At 45.7% G+C, this 24,420-nt stretch overlaps 1 protein-coding gene across 4 annotated transcripts in view; it reads right to left on the bottom strand.

Annotated features, from left to right (window-relative positions):
• Edem2 (ER degradation enhancer, mannosidase alpha-like 2) overlaps positions 1-24,420 on the bottom strand; it is a 97,783-nt gene that overhangs the window by 46,863 nt on the left and 26,500 nt on the right. For all 4 annotated transcript variants that reach the window (XR_010562635.1, XM_065424580.1, XM_065424579.1 and 1 more), the window contains 3 exons: positions 17,488-17,613; positions 7,640-7,723; positions 1,707-1,790 (listed from right to left, as the gene is read on the bottom strand). Coding sequence is in view for 3 of the 4 variants with exons in the window: in XM_065424580.1 (XP_065280652.1) it covers positions 1,707-1,790; positions 7,640-7,723; positions 17,488-17,613 (294 nt within the window). In the remaining variant the exon portion in view is untranslated. The remainder of the gene's footprint in view (positions 1-1,706; positions 1,791-7,639; positions 7,724-17,487; positions 17,614-24,420) is intronic.

The following is a 24,420-nucleotide window of genomic DNA, read 5'->3' as shown; positions in this document are numbered from 1 at the left end:
ACCTCAATATAATGAAATGCTCAATGTAACAAATTATTTAACCTTTCATAACTTCATGTCCGTAGAACACCATGTATTTTTAACCTTAATAAAATGAAGTGCGCTTATTTGTGATTTCAATACCACAAAATTTCACAACTGCTGTGAATGAAGACTAGCTGAGGCAATAAAAGGAAAATATTGTGTGTGCCAGTGGTCAAATAGTTTAATTACATGAGGTTTGTGAATGCACCTTTCAAATCACACCCTGCGCATAGCAAGAAGCAGCCAGCGAAGCAGTTTGCCAAATACAGTAAATGACCAATTTTTTGAATGCCTGTATTTTCAGACATGCCCGATAATTCGGACGCACATTGGCTAAGCACCACCACAAACCCCGTAGAGCCAGTGTATAAGGACGTCTGAAATTTTGGACACTGAACCCCTTCGAAGATAGATTTTCTGGACCTTTTGCCATGAATGCAGGTTCAAAATGGCCTTAATCGAAACCAAAACTGACGAAATTTTGATTATCTCGCAGCGTTGAACCAGTGTTCTTGCACACTGATCCGCTGGCTACCATAGCCACTGCAGCAATGCCTAGGCCTAGCTGCTTTGAAGTTTGGTACTAAGCTTCCTGCTGTTCAGTGCCATGTTTTTCATTGAAGGATTTTGTCGCTGTCAGCAATGGCACCAACTCTGCCTATGCCAACGTAGCCATCATGGCCTCAGAGATCTGGTAGCATGCATTACCCAATCTGTGAGGCCATGATCTGGCAAGTGCAATGTCACTTTGTGACACTGCACTCTTGTGAAAAAGCATTTTTTCCCCCAGTATGTGCTAAAAAGCTTAACACATAGATGGGAAAGTGTGTGCAAAATGACCGTGTGCTCTCATTTTGCATTAGCTCAATGTAGAAGACAGGCCTCTTGCAGGCCCCGACCTACTCGCGTCATCTACCAGCTGAGCACCAGAAACAATAGCAACTTGCGGAGACCCTCTCTCCACGGCACCACTGCACAGTTCCATACACCTCTTATATTCTTCCACCATAGCTTAGCCAATGTGCGTGCTGACGGCGTACTTGCACAAGCAAACATAACAATGAAGTTTGTTTGACCCTCGGAAATTATGTGATTGCTGTAGAGATAAGTGTGAAAGGAAATGTCATACTTGCCACTCAGTGCGAAAAAGCTACGCGTAACTACCTAGTACACTGTAGCACAGTAAAGGAATGAGACAGCACAAACTCCACCGTAAGTTTAGGGATAGCCTCAGAGTTTGGCTTGTTGTAAGCACCAAAATCTGAAGTTATGGCGTCCACATGAACGTCCCAAATCAAATTTAAACTGCGTACCACAGTGACATTCAATAGGCGGAGTGTTGTGGGCACTGAACAAGGAGCGGGAGCATCGCGAAGGGAATTATTGGTGATGTTTGGTTGCAAATAACTCTGCTTTTGCTGAAGGCAGTGAAGCATTTTCTTGCGGCAAAGTATTTCTGAAATAGCCTGTTTAAACTTCAAATGCATTTCTTGACTTCGATAAAAAGTGGTCTAAGGCCCCTTTAAGAAATTTTTTTTAAAAAGTCATGGAAGGTTGCAGCACTTCCAAGGTGACGCTAGGCTGCGCTTTGTTCCAAAAAGGCGAGTTTTATCAAAAGTTTGGTACATGTACGACGATGACCCTCAGAGGGTTAATTTATAGCAAGAAATGCGCTTTCTCACCTTGAAGAGGAAATAGGTGCTTTCAACAAATTCTGGTCTCAGTGGATGTTGACCCCAATGCACTTGGAAGTCAGTTGTGAATGCCTGAAAGTATCCAAAAGGGAAGAAGAAAAAATAAAGAAAAAATAAAAATAAAAGTGAAGCCTGCGATGCTATGTTCAGATATATAACTGATAGCACAAGACATAAGCTGCTAAGCCTAAGTTTCATGCTTCATTTGCATACAGTAGTAGAGGAATCTTGCTGTTTTTGTATACAGTGTAGAGTGCTTATAATGCAAATTGCTGGAGTTGCGAATATTTGCATTACAAGCGGTACTATACTATAACCAAAACAGCATTTTTCAAAGCCTGCCCACAATGAAGATGTGTAGACCAGGCAGCAGCACGTACCTTAAAACTGAAGCATGCAACTGGGACATTTGTATCTTTTTAAATGTTGAAAATTAAATGCCAGGAGACTGGCCTTGACGGATGGTCTTCACAAGAAGCACGCACAGTAATAAAAAAGAAAAAGCAAGAGAGGAAAGTATTTACTTTCCACATGCAGAATAAAAAGCTGAAGAGTGACAATGCCAGGGTGTCTACCGAATTGACATTTCCAAATTCCCTGAGTTTTCCAGGTTTTCCCTGAGTGCCTTTGCACATTTCCCTGAATGATGCAGAACTATGTTTTATTTCAAGACGGGCTGAAACCATATCGCCTGATGCTCTCACTTTCTAGTAAGCACATGAAAGAAATAAAAAGCGACTTAATTCAACTTGAATACTAAGTAGTAGTGGTTATGGTATTCATTTCATTTCATTTATTGATACCGTGAATCCCATCAGGGATTGTAATAGGAAGGGCTGTATGTTATACATAGGAACATGGTATAAAATGTTACTTACTAAATCTTATACAATAAAAAACTTGGGCATATAACAATTTGATTACGGGATTATACAAGAGAATAAATAGAACGGAGAGGTTATGACAAAGATAACTGCAGTTACAGAGACCAGTTACAAGGTCAGTATTGACGTAATAACAATCGCGCAACAATCAAGGTTACAATAATGCCAACAAGAAAAGAAATGTATTGCATCATTGCCGTAATTATAGTCAAGCACAAACACCGTTAAAATAATAAGGCAACAAGGAACTGCGTAAATAATGTGAAGAATTATTGCTGCAATGCGTATAGTTGATGCGCAATCAGGGTACCAAACGTATCTAAGGATGAGCTGTCAGTGATACTTGTGCTAAGATTATTCCATTCGCGTGTCGCCCTTGGAAAAAAAGAGTACTTGAAAATATCAGTGTGGAATGGAAATTCGCTTAATGTGTGTGTGTGTTTATGGCGAGTTATTCTATTCGAGGACGTTGATATGTATTTCATCATAGGCAGTTTAAGTTGACTGTGTATTAACTGATACATGATTTTTAGTCTAGCAAACTTAGCTCTGTTATGCATGGTTAGGAGTTCTGCCCGTTTCAGTAATGCTGTTGGTGAGTCTGTGATGGAGTGTTTATTATATATGTATCTCAGCGCTTTTCGCTGTACCATTTCAAGTTTTTTGATCAGTTTGTTAGTAAACGGGAACCAAACGGTGTTGGCGTACTCTAGAACCGGTCTTATGAGTGTTTTATATGCGAGTAACTTTGTTTCGGATGGTGCTAGTTTAAGGTGTCTGTTAATGAAGAAGAGCTGTCTTATTGCGGTCGATGTGATATTGTTAACGTGAGAATCCCACCTGAAGTCAGATGTTAGTGTCACACCAAGGTACTTATGCTCATGAACAGATACAAGAGGAATGTTGTTAAGGGTGTACTGGAAGGCTGATGTATGTTTTTTTCTGGTTATAGATAATAGAACAGACTTTTTTAGATTTATATCCATCTGCCAGTCCTTGCACCACTGGGAAACTGCTGTTATGGCGTTTAAATATTTAAAGTTCTATGGTCATCAAGGCAGTTAATTTCCTGGAAAAGAACGCAGTCATCTGCAAAAAGTTTGATATTCTGTGAAGCATATGCGGGTAAGTCATTAATAAAGATTAAGAATAATACTGGGGCTAAGACACTTCCTTGGGGTACTCCTGATGTAACGTTAGTTGTCGCGGACCTCTCGTTGTTAATTTCAACAAATTGTGTGCGATTACTAAGATAGTTTTTGATCCAATCAAGGATAGGGCTGCTTCCCAAAGTTAGTTCTAGTTTTGCAAGAAGTTTAGTGTGTGACACGCGGTCAAATGCCTTCGAAAAGTCTAAAAATATGAGGTCTATTTGTTTCTGGTTATCAATGCTCTTGGATATGCCATTGCTGACAGCAGCTTATTCTTTGAATAATGAACTCGGCACCCAACGACAAGAAGCTTCATAGCGAACGTCGAAGCAGCTAGGCCTAGCGTTGCTGCAGTGGTGGCAACGGCTGCCAGCGGATCTGCGTGCGAGAATGCCGGTTCAAGGTGGCGAAGTAATCAAAACGGCAGCGGTGGTGCCTATGATTATTGCCGTTTCGGACATGCGGTCACGGCAAAACGTCCGGAAAATCGGACGGCGAAGAGTTCTTGTGTCCGAAATTTCACATGTTCTGATACGTTGACTCTATGGGTTACGTGGCGGTGCCGCGAAGCCGTCCAAATTATCGGGAGTACGGAAAGTCGGTCGTTGACAGCACACTGGCAACTCCTCCAGCCGACGACAGCGCGTCAAAGATGATTTATTACGATTCCTGTCTGTTGCTCGAGCCAGCATTAACGCAACTTTCGACCTTTTCGATAAAATTGCCGCTAATTTTCCCTGATAGAGGCCCCGATTCCCTGGGTTTTCCCCGATTTTTCCAAGACTACTCAACATCCCTGAGAATTCCCGGTTTTCCCGGTTGGTAGACACCCTGATTACACAATAAATGCAAAGTGATGTACTGGTAATTGCACATTTGCCAGTATTTCCAACGGCACTTGTCGAGAAAGAGCTCTAAGATATTTTTTAAAACAATAAAGGGATAAAAATGTTCACTGGCTTTCCAGTCTGCGACGTCAACCAATATTTTGAATTAGCTCGATTATTCGGGCTTATTCGCAGTTCCCCCACAGGCACCATTAAAGCCAGTGTAAAACAGCGATCAATATTTCGTACGCTGAACAATGGTTAATTAAAAATTTTGGGCTCGGCCTGTGCAAGCCGCGTTGTGAACATTGTTTGGAGGTTTACGGTTTCATCAAACTTTTAATTACGACCATGATTTGGACGCTAAGGTTGACTAAATACAAAACTACATCCTTGGCTTACTTTCTGTGGTGGCAAGAGCCTGATTTTATGTGGTGTGGCTGGGCAGAGAATAATGACCCGAGTGCAAAATTGAGTGACGATTGTAGTTGCCATTGGATATTTGCGACCAAGAAGTTTCATGAAAGCAAGCAGGTCGTTTGTTGGTGTACCACACTATCATCTCGACGACTGGACGTGGTGCATGTGCAAAATAGATTTAGAATGTCACACGCATGGCGCTCACCTATTAATCGACACAGATGTACCAATTGGGCACAATATCGAGTGCTAAAATGTATAACAAAACTGATGAGCTGCACGCTGAGCCGATTGTACAACCTTATTCATCCATCGTGACTTTGCTTCCTGACTGCCCAATGAAATGAGTGCCCGTTCAAATCATCTTAGTTGGTCCCCATATACGGAAACGCGTAACACTTTTATAAAACATTCGCAATGCATTGTAGAGCACAAAATGGTTTTCATTTTCTTGTGGCCTACTTACAATTATGCCACAAAACACACCCACACTCCAAGGATGCCAACGCTGTAGTGGATTGCTTAGGCTTGGATTGCAGGGCTAAGCACTAGCTAATGCATGCCTATAGCTGTGTGGTTGACAATGAACACGCACATCCTGCTAAATTTTGCAACTTCATTCGAAATGAGTGTTTTAACACAATCTTGGTGAACTTCAAAGACATTTAATCCTATAATAAAATTCTACTCTATTCATCATGTTTTAGTACGTTGATAACATTTACAAGCTGTGATGTGCAATCTTGTCACATCACTGTGTGCACCTAGCAAATCTTCCTGCCAACCATACCATTTTCTCATTATGACTCACTCTATCCTCAGGGTGTTTACCAAGTTGACATTTCCAAATTCCCTGAGTTCTCCAGGTTTTCTCTGGGTGCTTTTACCTAATTCCCTGACTGACACAGAACTCTGTTTATGTCAAGACCTGCTGACACCATGTCGCCAGAAGCAGTCACTCTCTAGCAAGCATGTTAAAAAATAATGAATAGTAAGGAGTAGTTATTTTATTCAAAAAGAAAACAGAAGGGAGGGCTTAGTAAGATACACAGTGAATCACTACAAAAAAAATGGTAAAGCCAATTGCAAATCGAGTTGAACATTCATAAAAAGGAGATGCATAAAGGAGCAAATATTTTCGAATCTAAGCTATTTCTATCAACTTAAAGTAAGCTCATTGGTCTGAGGCTTGAACTTAGTCACAAGTGAGATTCTCTCTCAACAGCTGGTAAATCAACCTCAACTGTCCTGACATACTCTTAACCTGCACATGACGACTCAGTATTGCATTTCACTGCTTTAAAGAGTTTAGTTTGGTTTGGATGAGGGACATCTACATCTCGGCATCAGCCAACACTTTCTTTATTGAGCTCCAGCTCCTTCAAAGAAGCGGCGGCATGCTTCCTTTCTCGTTCATTCCTCAATGCATAGGTCCTTTCTGTTCTCATCCTCCTTCCGCCACGCATTTGCCCCATGGACCATTTGAAGCATCTTCTTGGTCACTTATACAGTCAACATCCTATTTTTCGGACTTCCTAAAAGCTGCGAAAACGTAAAAAAAATCGGGTAGTTCGAAAAAAAAAAAAAAATGAATGCACGTCTTTTACTGCACTTAAGGACTCAAATCTCCATACGCACATCTGACAAAGCTCTGAAGGCCCGTCAGTGCACTTCTTAGGCATACTGGTGCTTGTACTGTGACAGGATATGGCGGGCGCACGCGTGTATAATTAAGGAATACATACTGTGTCCCGTGACAATTGCCCCTTCCCACGCATACGCTTCACCGCAATATTTTAGCATAAGCTTGACCTCATAACATTGTAGTATTGAGGCGAAGCTGACTGAAGCTGAGCTGACGCGAACCGGCCTTATGCAACTTGCCGTGCTTTCCGATCTTCGAAGCCAATCGCGAGGACCACAAAGGCAGAGCCTGTGCCATTGCTGACAGTGGCAAAATTTTCAATGTAAAACACGGCACCGAACGGCAAGAAACTTAATAACAAATGTGGAAACAGCTAGGCCTAGCGTTGCTGCGGTGGTGGCTACTGCTGCCAACGGATCTGTGTGCGAGGGTGCCGGTTCAAGGTGGCGAGATAATCAAAAAGCCGGTGGTGGTGGCTTTGGTTAATGCCGTTTCAGACCTGCAGTCACGGCAAAAAGTCCAGAAAATTGGATGGCGAAGGGTTCTCGTGTCTGAAATTTCAGACGTTCATATACATTGACTCTATGAGGTATGTGGTGGTGCTGCGAAGCCATCCGAATTATCGGGAGTCCGGAAAGTCGGTCGCTGAGTGTACACTAGCAACTCCTCTGGCCGGCATCAAAGACGATTCATTACAATTCGTCTCTGTTACTCGAGCCAGCATTCTCGCTACTTTCATTTCCTTTAAATAAAATTGCAGCTAATTTTCCTTTATAGAAGCACAATATCCCCGAGTTTTCCCTGAGTATTTATAGACTATTCAAAATCCCTGAGAATGCCCGGTTTTCCTGGTTGGTAGACACCCTGATCTTCCTACAGTGACATTCTTTAGTTTAACAGAGCACATAAAATAATCCCCCGTCCTCCTCTTCAACCCTTAAGAAGAGAGAGAAAGAAAAATACTAAGTTCATGCTGGCAATGATAAGCTCTCACCTCTGGAAGAAAATTGTGAAGCTGCATAACTTGGTAAAGCATTTCATGTGTTTCAATGGCTGGCTTGATGTCACCCTTGAGCACCTGTCCAGAATCGGAGACATGTAAAGACATGATTAAGACACAAGAAGATGGTTGTGGTATTCAACTGTAATGAAACAAATTTTTAGAACAATGGCCTCAAATGCAACCACAGCAAAATGGAATAAACCATTTCTAGGACTGAGAAAACGACATACTATTACAGGTTGCACACACATGCTCAAGCACAGAGGCCTTCTTATTAATTACATTACTAGAAAAATATCACTATCTCATGCTCAGTGTATGCCTTTTAAGAACACAAAAGGAAGAGTTCAGCGTTAGCCAACGTTACTAGAACTACCAAGCTTAGTTTCACAGCTCCATATGTTGGCTGATGCAGCCTGAAGGTGCAAGCAGCGATCACACTTGAAGTGCTGTAGCCGAGTCATGGTTCCAGTTCCTTATGCCAGGATTACACACGTAAAACTACTGAACTACATGTGAAACACAGAAATGCTTACATATGAAACGGCTGAGCCCTTGAATTTCTTTTTTTTTTGCAATGAAATATAGTTTCTACTGGTCAATTAGAGCATAAAAAACTTGCAGAACTAATGAAAAAAGATACATCATTCAAGTAAAGAGCTTCGAAGCAGGAAAGTTAAAGCAATTCTGTAAACTATGGCTGATAAAGCATTTAAAAAAGCAGGCATTCTTATTCAGTTTACGTGAATTTTTTGTCTTGGCTACATGGGTTTTGCAAGGATCCTATTCACAAAATAATGGCATAATCTAGTCACATATAATACAGTCAATCCTGGGTATATCATACTCGAAGGGTATCGTGAAATAGTTTGATACACTGATAATTCAAAATATTAAATATGCCTATCCGAAGCTTACCCAAGAATTCTGCAAGTTTCAGTTTCTCAAGATCGTCACAAGCGGGAACCTACTAATTTGTTTCTACAAGGCTGTGTTGGAAGCATAAAATTTTACTTATTTAATTCTTTTTTATACACAAATGTTGCAAGTCACATATGCTGCAGAATGGTCTTTGACATACAGTAAAACCTCATTAACTCAAAGCTGTAAAAACCAGATTCTTCGGCTTCCAGAAGAAGAAGAAGAAGCCGACCAGTGCGTATGTGGAATGTTCGGCTCCCGCTTCTGTGCTCGTTTTCGGACTGATTTCTGTGATTCCTAGCAACGAAATGTGCACTATTCGACGCAGTTTCTTCTAAGGAACACGCCGATGTCCAATTTTTCTTCCCGTCAGTGAACTCTTTTCCATTTCCGAGGCTTTTTAGTTCGGACCACGCCGCGGCTCAGCTAGCCTTACCCGACTAGGCCTATCGTCGGGGGCGAGGAGCGAGCAGGCCCAGGCCTCGCTCGTACGTGTGCGCGGCAGTATGCCCGCTATGGAGACCGTCGTGCCGGGAGAGGACATCTCCCAAGAAGAAGCGAATCGCCCTGGCTGGACGACGGCCATGGGCAGAAAAAAGAAGGCCACACCGGGACCGACCGTTCCGGACCGAGGCAACGAGGGACGAGCAGAGACGAAGGGCGGCCGCCGCACGGCCGGCCCGCAGAGCGCGGTCAAGCGCCTCGTCGCCGCATCGAGGCTCCCCCAGCTACCGAGGGACCACATTCGCATCATAGTGAGGCCGAGAGACGGCCTCGACGTAAAAAAAGTGAGTCAGATTCGCCTGGCGCAAGCGCTAGCAATGGCGGCCTCCCTCCCGCCGAACGAGACCGAGGAAGACATCGTTTGTCCGAACGCAACCCAAAACATTCTCGTCGTGTCCACGCCAACCGAGAAGAACGCGAACGCATACGCCGGAGTTCAAAAGCTTCACCTAAGAGAAGGCGCATACAATGTGGCCGCATACATTGCGGCGCCAGACAACACGTGCAAGGGGGTCATCAGAGGAGTGGACCCCGAAATCAACGAGGCCCAGCTTCAGGCCATGATCGTGAACCAAAGAAATCCCATGGCCTTGGAAGCCAAGCGGATCAAAAACACCTCGACGGTGGTAGTGCTCTTCAACGGCATGAAAGTGCCGAACTACGTCATGTGTGGCGTAAGCCTAATACGCTGCACGCTCTACAGGCGGCAGAACGACGTGTGCTACGGGTGCGGTGACTTGGGTCACAGAGTCGACGTCTGTCCTAATCCTGACAAGAAGAGGTGCCGCGGCTGCAGAGCCAACGACCCGGCTGCAGACCACCAGTGCTCGCCCAAGTGCGCCCTCTGCGGGGGCCAACACCCGACGGCGGACAGCAAGTGCAAGCAACGATACCAAATCCCTTACGTCGTGCGGCGCAGGAGGCGCCGACGCAGAAATGCGAAGAAATCGCAGTTGCAAAGCCATCCGCAACAGCTAGAGAGTAGATCACGTGATTCCAGCGTTTCAAGTGCCCCCAGAGGAGGACGTTCGACAATGCCGACACTACAACAGCGCAGCCGATCGAGAGGCCGTTCTCGCTCCAGGGGGCGCTCCCGCTCCCAAGTGCGCATTCAAGAAGGGCCGACCTGGGCGGACCGGGCCAAGCCAAAACCGCCTTCACAATCAAAGGTAACGCAGGTAGCATTGCCAAAGCATAACAAGGAAGACTCTAGAATAGCTCAGCTAGCGGAAGAAAACGCGCGCCTCAAGGCGGAGATTCAGCAAATGAGGGCGAATTTCGAATCGTTTCGGAAACACGGTTCCACTCCTCAGCTAGTAGACCAACAGCAGCAGCAGCAGGTGCCGCAAAGTACACCGACCCCGCAAGGGGAGCAGTCGGTTCGCTCGGTCAAACGCAGGGCCCCTCCCCTGACGGAGGAGGGAAACCCGGCGGAACCCGAGTCCAGTAGCGTCCTATTGGGAATTAAGCAGTCGATTAGCTCATTGCAGCTAATGGTCCAGCAACTAGCGGAGAGCATGGTAGCGCTCGCGGCGAGAGTGACGCGTATCGAACCACACGTGGCGCCTGTGGGTGCTAAACAAATCCAAGGCATCAATCATGGCGACCAACTCAACTAGAGAGCTGTTAGTGTGGCAGTGGAATTGCGCTAGCTTCAAAAAGCGCAAGGCTCCGCTGCTACAGTTCGTTGCCTCACAGGCGGACAAACCGCACGTCATAATCTTACAAGAAACTTTGGGTAGCGAGGTGTCGCTGCCCGGCTACCGGGTCGCCTCGTCGAAATTCGAACAGGGTAAGCGCGGAGTGGCGACTCTCATCGCGAACAAATGCTCCTTCCAGGAACGAGATTTGAAATTAGGCAACGCGAAAGCGGAGGTAACCGTGATCGAACTCATACCGAACAGTTGGCTGAAAAACAGCGTATTCGTAGTGAACGTGTACAGCCCGCCCTCTGACCACAGACAGTCGTTCACATCGATAATAACGAAGGCGGCCTCAATGGCCAGGGGGGCCCCTCTCATAGTGGCAGGAGATTTTAACGCGCCCCACGGAGCATGGGGTTACGCAAGGCCAGTGCCTAAGGGAGAGCGGCTATTGGTGGCAGTCACTACGTGCTCGCTAGAGCTGGTGACGGACCCCCGCTATCCGACTCGACTAGGCACGTCGGTGGCGCGGGACACGACGCCCGACCTGACCTTCGTCAAGAACGTGCGAGGGGCCGAGTGGCGCAACCTGCACGAGAACCTCGGCAGCGACCACTACATACTGGCGGTCACGATCCCCATCAGGGCGGCACCACCGAGAGAATTTAAGGTCACCGACTGGGACGCCTTCCGCAAAATAAGGAAGGAAGACACAAACGAATACGCGGATCTAGACAGTCTCTTTAGAAGGCTCAAAGAGGACGTTAACACCGCGACGAGGGTTGTCCAAACTGAACTGAACGTGGAAAGGATGGACGCGAGATTGGCACACCTATTAGAGGCAAAGAATTCCATCACGGCCAGGTGGACAACGCAAAGACTGAATCGCAGACTACGAAAGAAAGTAGCGGCACTAAACCGGGAAATCGAAGCGCACTCGATCGAGCTTTCCAAGCAACAGTGGAACGAGGTGTGCGCGTCGGTAGACGGACAAATGAGAACCGGGCGCAAATGGAACCTCCTAAAGCAACTGTTAGACGACAAACAATCCAAAGGAAGTCAGAGATTGGCAATCGATAGGATTTTACAAAAGCAAAAGGAGCAGGGCCAAACGGAAAGCGAGTTCCTAAAGGAGCTGGCGGAGACGTATCTGCCACTGGGCCTGTCAGGCGATGGCGACTATCCACAATACGCCGGGGCAGAGGTCGAAGAACTCGACGCGCCTTTCACGGAATCAGAAATTTGGGATGCCTTACAAGGCCTCAACGGACGCTCCGCTACAGGCCCGGACGGGGTCTCGAACAAACTGTTGAGGAACCTAGACGGAAGGTCGGTCGAGAAGCTCACCGAAGAAATCAACAGAGTGTGGGAAACGGGAGAAGTACCAGAGGTGTGGAAAGAGGCCTCGGTCATACTTATACCGAAACCCAGTAAACCACTTGCGGCGGAGAACATGCGGCCAATATCGCTCACCTCGTGCGTAGGCAAGACGGCCGAACATGCCATACATAACCGAGTATCCCGGTACATAGAGAGAGAGGGCCTCTTCCTACATAACATGGTGGGCTTCAGACCGGGCCTCTCCACACAGGACGTAATGTTGCTACTCAAAAAGCATATAATTGACGGCATGACCAGAGACACCAGGGGCATACTGGCCCTGGACCTAACGAAAGCGTTCGACACGGTCAAACACAGATTTCTAATGGAAACGATCTCGATGATGGGGCTCGGCCGGAAATTCCACTCTTACATAGGCTCCTTCCTCAGAGACAGGAAAGCCACGATCAAAATTGGACAGGCCACGTCCGATTGGTACACGCTGGGCGCGAGGGGCACCCCACAAGGGGCGGTGCTCTCCCCACTATTATTCAATCTGGCAATGAAAGGGCTCTCTGACCGGCTGACGAGAGTGACCAACGTCAATCACGCCCTGTACGCAGACGACATTACGGTGTGGTGCCCGGGAGGGTCCGACGCAGAAGTCGAGCAGGCTCTTCAAGAGGCGCTGGACACAACGGAAGAGTACCTGAAGGAAACGGGACTCCGTCTGTCACCCAACAAATCGGAACTGTTGCTGTACAGGCCCTCAAAACAAGGCATGAGGAATTTGACGCCGATCGATCAAATACCGATCAAATTACATACGAATGCCGGCCAGCCGATTCCCAGAGTGGACACTATACGAATCCTGGGGCTGCTAATTGAGGCGAAAGGTGGTAACACACAAACTGTCATGAAACTAACGTCCAAAACGGAGAACATGCTCCGGCTGATCCTCAGGGTGACGAACCGCAGAGGAGGGCTCAGCGAGAGCAGTCTCATCAGACTTTACCACGCCTTCCTCATGAGTCACGTCAATTACGTAGCCTCGGCGCTAAAATGGACCAAGAGAGACGCGGCCAAAATAGAGACACTGATGCGCAAGAGCGTCAAAAGGGTGCTAGGTCTCCCGATCACTACAAGCACGGAGCAGCTCGATCGGTTAGGGGTCCACAATTCACTATCAGAAATCATCGAAGCGCAGACCAAGGCACAGGTCGTGCGGCTGTCGACCACCAGGGCCGGCAGGCGCATCCTAGAAGAAGCAGGGATAAATGCCGAGGCAGAGTGCAACGCACACAAGATTGCGCTCAGCGCGGCGGTAAGGGGCACTTTCAAGGTAGAACCGCTTCCGAGAAACGTCCACCCGCAATTCAACGAGGGGCGCCGAAAGGCGAGGGCCCGAGCACTGCTGAAATCGACCGCCAACTGCCCGGGCCTGGCGGCATTTGTAGACGCGGCCCAGTATGGGCGCAGCGACCGGTACGCGGCCGTCTCGGTACGCTGGGATGGCACAATAATTAACGCAGCATCGGTCAAGGGGGTAACGTCCGAAGTGGCCGAACAGGTGGCAATAGCCATGGCAATGAGAGACCCCGAACGTCCTCACGTCTACACAGATTCGCGATCGGCGGCAAGAGCATTCGCCTCGGGCTCGATATCCCCGGAAGCGGCGGCCGTCCTCGGCTGCGAGGGAGCCGCGGGTCAGCACCTCGTCAAATGGTTTCCAGCCCACATGGGGGCCGACGTGCACCCCGAATTTCCCAACGCCAACGAGCTGGCGCACGGACGCGCGTGAGGACTCACGCACCGCGGCGATCGTGGCGAGCGAGGTGGCGGGGAGGGAGGGGAGCACCGAGACCCGCTGCTCACCTTCAACGAAGTAACAACACACTATCAGCTGTCGAGGAGGACCTTCCCACTCACCCACGCTAAACTCACGAGACCACAGTCATCGATATTCCGAATGCTTCAGACAGGGTCGTTCCCCTCGAGAGGCAGACTGAGCCGTTATTCACCAGAAGTAGAGCCACAGTGTCCGGATTGTGGCGAATCTTACTGCTCGCTAGCGCACATGCTTTGGCAATGCTCCGCGTTAAGCGGCACCGTGTTCACTAAAGAAGAAGACTGGGTGGACGCCCTGCAAAGCGACGACCACCAGACCCAGCTCCGGGCCGTCCAGAGGGCTCACGAAAGGGCGGAGGCTCACGGGCTTCCCGTCCCAACGTGGGTGCGGCCCGCGACCCCTGCCGCCCACTAAACCAAGAGTGGGTGGGGAGGGGTTCCTCAGGACACATTAAAGTTATTTCCTCCTTCGGCTTCCACCTCAAGCCTACGTGCGTCCACCCATGTGCCTATGTCACCATAGCCATCACTCCCTGACGGCAACTATGTAGTAGCTCCACTTATGTGATCCTCGCCTGTAATGTCATATATACTACATACACCATTGTAGCTCTTGCCAACAACACAAAATTCCTTCCTGTTCTCAACTCCTCTAATTCCACCAAAGTTCTTCCTCAAGGGATCTCAGTAGCAGAGCTTTCTCCTTTGGAGGAATAGACAATTTCTGCTTTCGCCCCTGAAGCTAAGCCTGCGGCCTTACCTTTCACGAATACACTAATTAGGGCATTCCTCGACAAAATGAAATCTCCGGACCTATGACCTTACCAAGTCGAAGCACGTCACTTTATTCTAGCGTCCTACCTCAATATCTTCTGATGTTGGGAATTGTCCTCTGGGCTGAACACATGTTGTAACCCATTGTTTGACACTGGCAATGCCAGCCCTCTTCGCTGACACCCTTACCCTGTTCTCCCCTTCTGAATGCCAGGTTATACAAAAGGTGGTAAAGAAAATGCATGCCAAAGAGCATTGCTCCGGGTCTTAGGAATCACCTGTCATGCTTGTTAAAAAGGACACTATCTGGTGATTTTGCATCGATTATCGCCATTTCAATCAGATCGCTAAGAAGGACGATCATGGCCTTCCACGAATTGATAATGCGCTCGACTGTCTCCACAGTGCCAAGTATTTTTCATTGCTCCATTTCCGGTTTGGATACTGGCAAATTTCTGTCGATGACCACGACTGTGATAAGACTGTATTTATCACCCCTGACGGCCTCTATACCAATTTAAGGTCACGTCTTTTGGGTTGTGTAATGCTCCTGACAATTTCAAGCGCAGAATGGAATCCTTTCTATGTAGTTTTAAATGGTTGACCTGCCTTTGGTATGTGAACGATCTGATGATGTTCTTGCCCACGTTCAAAAGTCATGTCCCTCGCCTGTCAGCTATTTTTGATGTTTTTCACTGGGCCGGCCTCCAGCTCGACTCTTCTAAGTGACCCTTCGGGCATCGTCAGATAAAACTTCTCGGCCACCTTGTCAACGCTACCAGTGTACAATCAGGCCCTGACATAGTTTGTGCTGTCTGCGAGTTCCTGGTTCTATGTTCTTCTCAAGAGGTCTGCAGTTTTCTTGGGCTTTGCTCTTATTTTTGGTGCTTTGTCATCAACATTACGGACATTGCACGGCCACTCAGTGACCTCCTAAGAAAGACTGTTGCCTTTTCTAGGGGTGTAGAACAAGCATATGCCTTTACAGTGCTGATATCTGCCTTCATATTACAACCTGTGTTGGCTCATTTTAACCCAACCACCAGAACGGAGCTTCACACCTACACAAGTGGCCATGGCATCGGTACTATCCTCGCTCAAATACAGAGTGGCACAAATCGTGTCATTGCGTACGCCAGCCGCATTCTTTCTCCATCGGAACAGAATTATTCAATTAATGAGTGGGAGTGCCTAGCTCTTGTTCGGACTATCGCGAAATTCCGGCTGTACCTATATGGTCATCCTTTCACAATTGCTACAGATCACCATGCACTTTGCTGGCTATGAACCCTTAAAGATCCCACAGGAAGGCACGGCTGTTGGGCATTACAACTACAGGAGTACACATTCTTTGTAGTTTGCTTACCCTTCACCTCCCCCAAATGATGTTATGAGTGTTTAATTGGCAGTAGCTAGTTGGTTCTCGTAAAGCTACACAGCACAAAATATAGGCTTACGCCTGGCTCAAGCGTTCAGTCACAGCCACATCTAACGTGTGGAGAAAAGTAACATAAAAGTAATAGATCATATTTTAGTAATTGCTCAATTACATTTTAGGGTATTAGTCACTGCAATCAATTACATTTTTGAATGCAGTAATTGTAATTGTAATCGGTAACTTTTTTCCCCCGTAACTTGTACAGTCTGCTTGAAGCTTCTAAAGAAGAAGAATCTACTTTATTTTAAACACACAAGTTGGGGGCCCCCCAGGCAAAAAGCTATCACAGAGAGCTTGACCGGACAGAAACACATCCATTTAAGACCTTATTTTAACAGAGAAAGAATTTACAAGTATTGAATAGAACAAATTATATTTAGTTCAGAACAGAGATCTACTGATCATTTCGGGTTGATAAGGCTGAGATATGGTCCCATGCAGCACTGCTAGTAACTCATATGATGTGGCAGGCCTAAACGACCACAAGCTTTCGACCAACTGGCAATGCTCAACCAACAGTGGCTGCTCTGCCAAGACTGCAGCCACTACCACACTTTACTGCTACCATCTCCCACTGTCTGTGCCTTGGTTGAATGCTGTGCACTATCATGCCAAAATGAACAAAATGTCAGCAGACTGCATGACTGCTAGTACACACTACCTGATACAACAACTATGGCCACAATAAACTGCTGCATGAGTGCAAATGACTTCGTTTGAGTTAGATATTCTGCATCTATATTTTCGACAATCACTTGGCTTAGATGTTTCTTGAGCATGCCAGTGTAGTGATGAAAGCCTCTGATTTCATTCAATGTTCGTCACTGGATGACAGAGTAAATAAATAGATTTTGTCATTAAGAAGTGTACACTCGCATCCAGCTATGACTATTGTGTGCAGTCATAGGACTGCAATGGCCCACTGGCATACTCACAAAATGCTGATAAGCGAAGTGACTGCCTTATCAATGTGGTGGAAGAATTCAGAAATGCACTCTTTGTTCTTTTTAGCGGCTCATAACAGGCTGTTGCATTGGCACCGGCTAACATGGTAGTACCTACACCTCCAACCCCTCTGATAAGCAATGTTGGCTGTGGAGCACACATTGATTATAATGAAGTAATGGTTATCAATTATAATACAACGATTTTGGCTTCCCTGGATCTTTGCTGTATGCTAAGGCTTTAGTGTAGATCACGAGAATGCCACTTGGCCTACCTTTCAAGCAAAGTGGTTAAACTGAGTTTGCCCTAGAAATGTTGCTATTAGTAGTGTGAATGCAATATACCTGCTTATGCTAATTATTTATTTTCTTACAAACCAGTGCTACTGTTACCACTTGCCATGAGTGGCATGGCTTGGAAATGCGAGTCAAAATAAGTATGCTCACCTGCAGCCCTGGCCAAAAGGCCAGCAAGGCATCCATGAAATTCCTTGAGTTAGTGTTGGGCCGATGCATGTGCACATCAACAAGCATAGGGCCCTGGCTGATGTATTTCATCACAGCAGTGTAGTGCTACAATAAACACAAGTATGGGGTGGGGTGCTTAGAGAAGTCAGTAAGAAAGCAGTGGGAAATGGGAAAGCTTAAAGCAGAGCTTTATGAAAATATATATGTATCCTGTACATCACTCTATGAACCAGTACTATCTTCATGAAAAGCAGTATGACAAAGTAATGTGGTCAACTTCTTCCTGATTGATCAGCAGTGCTAAAAATATGTATTGCAGTCGGATTCATGTAGGAATTCTGCCAGAACCTGAGTGAATGCAGCTAACACAGTATAACTTCATTAAAGCATATCTGACCAGGAGAATGGGAAGTACACATTAATTGGTAGTACAGCTCAAGTGAAAACCACAGAGTGCACATACATACAGAAGGCACAATGCGATGTAAATTAAGGAACAAAGTGCCCATAAAAGTGCCCGTTTTGTTATTTTTGCACTAAGTCTTACTGTCTTGGTGGCCTTACCTGAACCAAATATAAAGAAATTATGCAGATCCCAAACACTAAGAAACGATGTTATGTGAAGCATTTTGCATGTAGCTGGCTGTCTGGCGTCATTTGGGTTTCCGCAAAACGTTACCAGATGGACTACCTAACATGTTAGTGTAAGGCAAGCAATTGCACATGTTATGCGAGCGTGTGTCTGATAGCAGCAGCAAGGCGATGGCAATAATATGACCGCAATGGTGATAGCATGCAAGTGATTTATTGTACACCAACAAAGAAATGTTATAGCCTGTCTTATTACTGCTTGGGTAAATCCTGAAGGCAATAAGTCACGATGTCTCAAAGTGCTAGCTCCAACTAAAGAAGAGTGGTGGAAACTCGCATGCTTTTGCTTTTATAAGCCCCTGCTTACTATATGATGTGATGCAGGCGAAGGACAGTGGTAAGGTTAACATCGGAGCATTTAGTGAGAATGCATTCACTCATGCATTTTATTCCTGTGCCTGTGGCCTAATAAAAATTGGTGCACATTGCCTCGATTTTTAAAGCAAATTGTTGCTTTATGCTATGTGACGCATGCGCTAATCATCTAAAAGCACTAGATGCCGTTGGCACAAGAGAAGAATGCATGTAGCGTGGCCCAATGGGCAGAGCATCAGACTGTTGTATTTGGAGACCTTGGCTGAAAACCCACCATTGCACACAATATATTTTCTATCAAAGAGGCCCGGAACTAGGCATGACAAGAACCTACATACATGCTGCAATGCGCCTGGTATGGGGCGAAAGATGCTTCATATTAAAACAATAGCAAGTATGTATTGGTTCTGCACAAATAAAATATAACCGCGCTTGCTACAATGCTACACTCCGGTGATACTAAAGACCACAAAATGTCAGGAAAAAAAAAAACAATGCAAGTCTCCAGGGAAAAAAAGAAACTAAAGGAGCATCAGTTATATTCAGATGTTACACGAATATAGCAAACTTTCGTTAATTTGACTATGGTTAATTAGATTTTTTGGTCCATCCGATACTGACCAAAAGTCCCAGCCAGCGCCCATACATTTTTATGGGACCAGACTTTTGTTCTCTCAATCCTGAAATTAGCCTTCGCTGAATAATTTGAACTTGGCAGGGCATCACACATATGCCCAGCTCCAATGGTGACCGTAGCGGTGACTCTAATAGTGGCAGCATCCGTCTTGGCAAGGCATAGGTTACAGTGAATGCCTTGAATACACGTCATCTTCCATCAAAAACAGCTATTTTTGGCCACCCTCAGGAAGTTTTTGAAGTGAAAACAGATCACAATGAATTAATACAGTCTTTGCCTGATTCATAATGTGTGCCTTTACTTCTAAGAGAATTTGAGGGCGATGCAATATGATACGAAACCAAAACTGCATCGCGGCATCTTAAACAGCCAGCCTAGCCAGAGTCATCACCATTGCCATCCCAAGATGGCGACCATGGGTAGTGATAGAATGACTTCATGCACAGCATGACGACGACAACATGCGGCTTTCATTCTGATTATGAAACCACATTCAAATGATAAGTTATTTTACATGTTAAGCTAGTGGCAACAAGTAGCGTCATGTGTTCCTGGTGTTCCGGAGAATCGTGCATGTCACAGGACAAACTAGCAAAGCGGTTTGTTTGGGCGTGGGCCACCATCCCGATTGAAATTGTTGCTAAGTTGTTTCATAAATGGAGAACATCAAATGCGCTATGGACCATATGGAGGACAACATGTTGTGGTTCTTCATAGATAGTGATAAAGTGCTGTCTTAGAGCGATGATGATGGACACTAAGTAAATAAAGTTTCATTTTGTGAAGGTAAAGTTTGTTACTTTGAGCTTTTTCCTTTTCACCATCTTTCTTGCTAAAATATAGGGTGCACGTTAGATTTCTATGTTTTGGAGCCCTAATGTCATTTTTACGTTTATTTTCTGCTTTGAACTCTTATAGGGACCCTGAAACGATTTTGTACAAACATACTGAGTTGTTAGGGTAGGTCCTTCTGACCATTCATTGATGCATATAAGTGCTTCGCATAAAGCGTGTAATCTATTATAAGGTTTTAATAATGTACATCGCTGCCGATCGCAGCACATTGCTTGGCTGAATTTTAAGCCGCTCTAAACTATTTGACGTAAGTTGCCCTAATGACGCTAGTAGGCCAAGCTATCAGATTGGCTGCCCAGGACACACCACTGATAATTTTTCCAACTTTATGGTGAACAAATGTCGTTCGTAATAGTTGGAATGTTAGTTAATTTGCTTTTACAAAAAGAAAGTAACAGAAAGAGAATGCACAACAAAAATTTCTCACTACACATGAGCACTTCTGGAACACAGCAAGCGTCGTCTGCTTGTGTTACAATGTGCTTCGTTTTGATGAGAGCTCCGCGGTCAGTGTTGGTCAGTCTTAGCATGAGCACCATGATTCGCCTTTGTTGCGTTGTGGGCTGCAAATGTAGCAACTGGAAATATGTCAAGCTGCACCATCGTGTCCCTCTGCAAGGCAGCAGACGAGTGGAGTGGCTGCAGTGCATCAGACTGCCGCTATCTGATCGGTGCCAGAATTTGTGCGTTTGCGGCCGTCAGTCTACACCAGAAGATTACTAACGCAATAGCATTTCGCGAGTCCGGTCCGCGAGGGTAAACGCAAGCGTAAGGGGACAGGGCCTGGCCGTTGGACCGTGTCATTTCACGGGATGAGCAGAAGCGCTAGCGTGAATGGTCTGCACAGTGCCACCTGGTGGCACAGAGCCCAACCAAACACATTAGCAGTGACGAAGTGTATTCTTTGATGTTGGCGTAAATATTTTGCAGGAGTGTAATCGTTAGCACATTGTTTTTGTAAATGTTTAAAATGCATTACACTTGGTTAGAGCAATATTAGCTCTTCGTTTGGCTGGTTAAGCTTTGCACCAATGGGTGGCTGGACTGAGCAGACCGATCAGGCCACTCACGTACGTCTATGCTAAAGTTGCTTCATCAGCTTGAGTTTATGCCTCCACCCATCTGTCGAAACACCCAGCTTGCCTGTGGCTACCGGAATACCAGACATGTTTGGCGCTGCGACAGAATGCTCGCAATGCAAGCTGCTTCGATAGCTCTCACTTGGGGTTGACTGCCAAGCAGCTGGCGGAGTTTGGAGAGGCTTTGCATGCTCACTCCTAGAGAACCGGAAGTCGACGACATGACGTGCCATGATGACGCAGAGCCAGTGCAGGCGGAGCTTAGCCCCGATCACTCGGCGAACGAGTTGAAGAGAAAATGCACGACTATGGAGGAGGGTAACTTGTAATCATCCATAGCTCTCTTAATATGAGACGTTTCACACAAATTGTGGTGTGAATGATTAACTTTAGCTGTACCCTACGCATCTACAAAATTTGTCCGAACAGTTTCAGGGGCCCTTTAATACGAGACGCTTCACACAAATTGTGCTGTGAATGATTAACTTTAGCTGTACCCTATGCGTCTACAAAATTTGTCTCAACCGTTTCAGGGGTCCTTTAAAATATTGCTGTGCATCTGATTCTGGGACATGCTAGAACTGGTGCAAACAGTGCCACATGAATTGGCAGTGCTTTGATTTTTTTTTGCTGCCTCTTGTTTAATTCGACTCGCCAGATAAGTCAACGTATTTAATCGGTCCAGTCAGGGTTAAATTAACGAAAGTCAACTGTATAATGCATTTTTTTTTTCAATGCGCAAGAGTGGCAAGCTGGGAGTTGCCACTGTGCATACTGTGCAGTCTTTCTTCTCCTGATTTATGAAGCTGTTAGTACTGCATCAAAGTGGTTACGGCGCATTAATTGCAACCTTGACCAAGACGACCGGTGCTGTTTGTGCAGGTGCGTCAAACCAGCAGTCTTTGAAGTCGTGCAGGGCATCATCACACAATCCATGAAAGACTTTGTTGTGTTCGATTGTGTCGCGAGCATTTCTGAAGTGCCATTCGTCGAATAACACATTATGGGTGTCACAGCGGACGATGCCATTCTTGCTGACAGCAACAAAGACGTCGGCACTCATGCTTTCACTTTATTTTGAGGTGGCAGTTCACAGTAATGATGAAAGAAGCCCTGCGGGCATCCACTTTTATATGCCACTTTCTGTTTCTTGTGGCATATCATTTCGCGTCATACAGTGTAGCCCACTTATAACGATTCCTCACATATGACGACACATTGGTTATAACGATGAGTTGACTTCAGAGTATCAACTTATGCATTAGGGCTTTGAGGAAGAAGCACATATTTAATGATATCACTGCATATCGGATATAATGATCAAAATTCTGTCTTTGGGCGGCGTTTTCCATGCAGAATAATCGAGAAATTTACTTTGTGAAGTTCCCCTTAATTGAGATGGGGTGAAAAGTTTGCCAATGCGAGTTCGTATCTGCCACCACTACCGCCCAGCGCGTCCTGCCAGCGCACCGACTGCGAAAGCCACGAAGAGCATCGCAAGTTAGTGCAGCATGCCGCAAGATGATGCCAGCTGCTTCGCATCTGCGTCACCGGTGAGCGTCCAGAGAAAAAACAAAACAAAACAAAACACCACCACCACCAACAACAACAACAAAACAAACCTAGAAGCGAATCGTGCCTGTGGAAATGCGCTGCGGAAGCAGCAGTAGGTACCCAGACAGAGCACAAAGCTGTGCCACTAGAGATTAAGCTGCAAATTTTGGAAGACTCAAAGTACCAGCTCGCGCAGTTGATGATATCGACAATTTTGAAAACCACAAGTGCTACATTTATGAATGCTAGAACTGGTGACCATGCCGATGAACGGAAACAGCGGGATTTGTGCGCCCGGCCGAAACCCCCATGTGTGAAACTAACACGGCAGCAGCCACTGACATTACTGAACTCTGGGAGCACGTCACTACTGGCGATAAAATAGGCGGTGCTTTGATGGAGGAGTTTCTGAGTGCAGATAGCGCTGCCTCGGATTATTGTCGCGACAGATGGCGGCGTTGTGCGACGGAGGCGACGAGATTGACAGTGGCCAGTCCTTGACACCGACCCCAATGTACACGGAAAGCGTATTGTCGTCGATAGAGTCACTCATTGGTTTCATGTAAGCTAAATTATAGCTGCAAGTGTTCGCTCAGCTGCTGGACACAATGAACACCGCAGTTGTGAACCTGAAACATCTGCGAAAGTAAGTGCAGATTTCTCACTATTTCAGCGCGCCTAACGCTTGACACGCTGTTTAGAGGTATAAATAAACATTTCATTTTTCACAGCCTTCTTTCTACATCATTTTTTTTTTATCGTAGGTGCAAAATTCAGTTTCGGAGCTACAAACGTATGTTCGGCAGTTTTTAAAACTTTTTTTTTTTTTACAGCAGTCCAGATACAGAGATGATCGGTTATAACGATCGGATTTTTCGTTCTTCTTGACATCGTTATAAGTGGACTGCACTGTAATCGTGATATATTTTAAAAATTTTTCTGAAAGACCAAAAGTGCCCCCTTGCATTATATTTGTGGCCACATTATTTGTGCTGAAATATGGTATTTACAGGTTTTGGAATTACTGACATACTACCTTTAATGAACCTCATCATCTGCATTTCATTTGAAGCTGCTCTTGTGTGCATAATCACTACAGTACCACCTGTTTCAGTGCAATCTCACACTTGATATTACAAGTTTAGCGCTGTTAAATTATGAAAGCTTATACTGCAGTACAGTTGAACCCAGCTATATTGAATTCGGAAAAAAAAACGCCTATCAGTTCAATATAGAGCATAATTCAATATAAGCCTGCTAAATAACTGGATGTCATAAAAGCACATACCACATATAAAATCACTTTATTGATGAAACTAGCTTAGTTTTGCATGAAGTAGTCCTGCATTTTCTTCTGCTTGGGTGATTTCACTGCCTGCAATGCACGCACTATGGAGGACTACGGCGGCTGTGGAGCCGCTATAAATATCTTTCAGCATTTTTAGATACGACTCATCTACACCCCGATTACATAATGCCTCCATGACTGCTGAGGTTTATACTGAATCAAACGCTTTCGCGTAATCAATGAAATCTATATATAAGGGCTGGTTATATTCCGCACATTTCTCTATCACCTGAGTGATAGTGTGAACATGGTCTATCGTTTAGTAGCCTTAAAATAGTAAGTAGCACATATCAAATCAGCGGTTATGGCTACCCTTGGTCTTCATTTTGCAATGCAATGTGTTGTGCAACGCTGGGCACTGGCTCTCGCGGTGCCAGGTCAAATGTGAATGGCAATTCATGGCTACAGAATTCGTTGGAATTGTAGCTGTCACTGTTTGACAGCTCCAAAGAGCTAGTGCAGCTGACCTTGTT

This window comes from Dermacentor albipictus, chromosome 1 (assembly GCF_038994185.2).
Source record: "Dermacentor albipictus isolate Rhodes 1998 colony chromosome 1, USDA_Dalb.pri_finalv2, whole genome shotgun sequence".
Classification (NCBI taxonomy): Eukaryota; Metazoa; Arthropoda; class Arachnida; order Ixodida; family Ixodidae; genus Dermacentor; species Dermacentor albipictus.
This window is presented reverse-complemented; position numbering and strand designations above follow the sequence as displayed.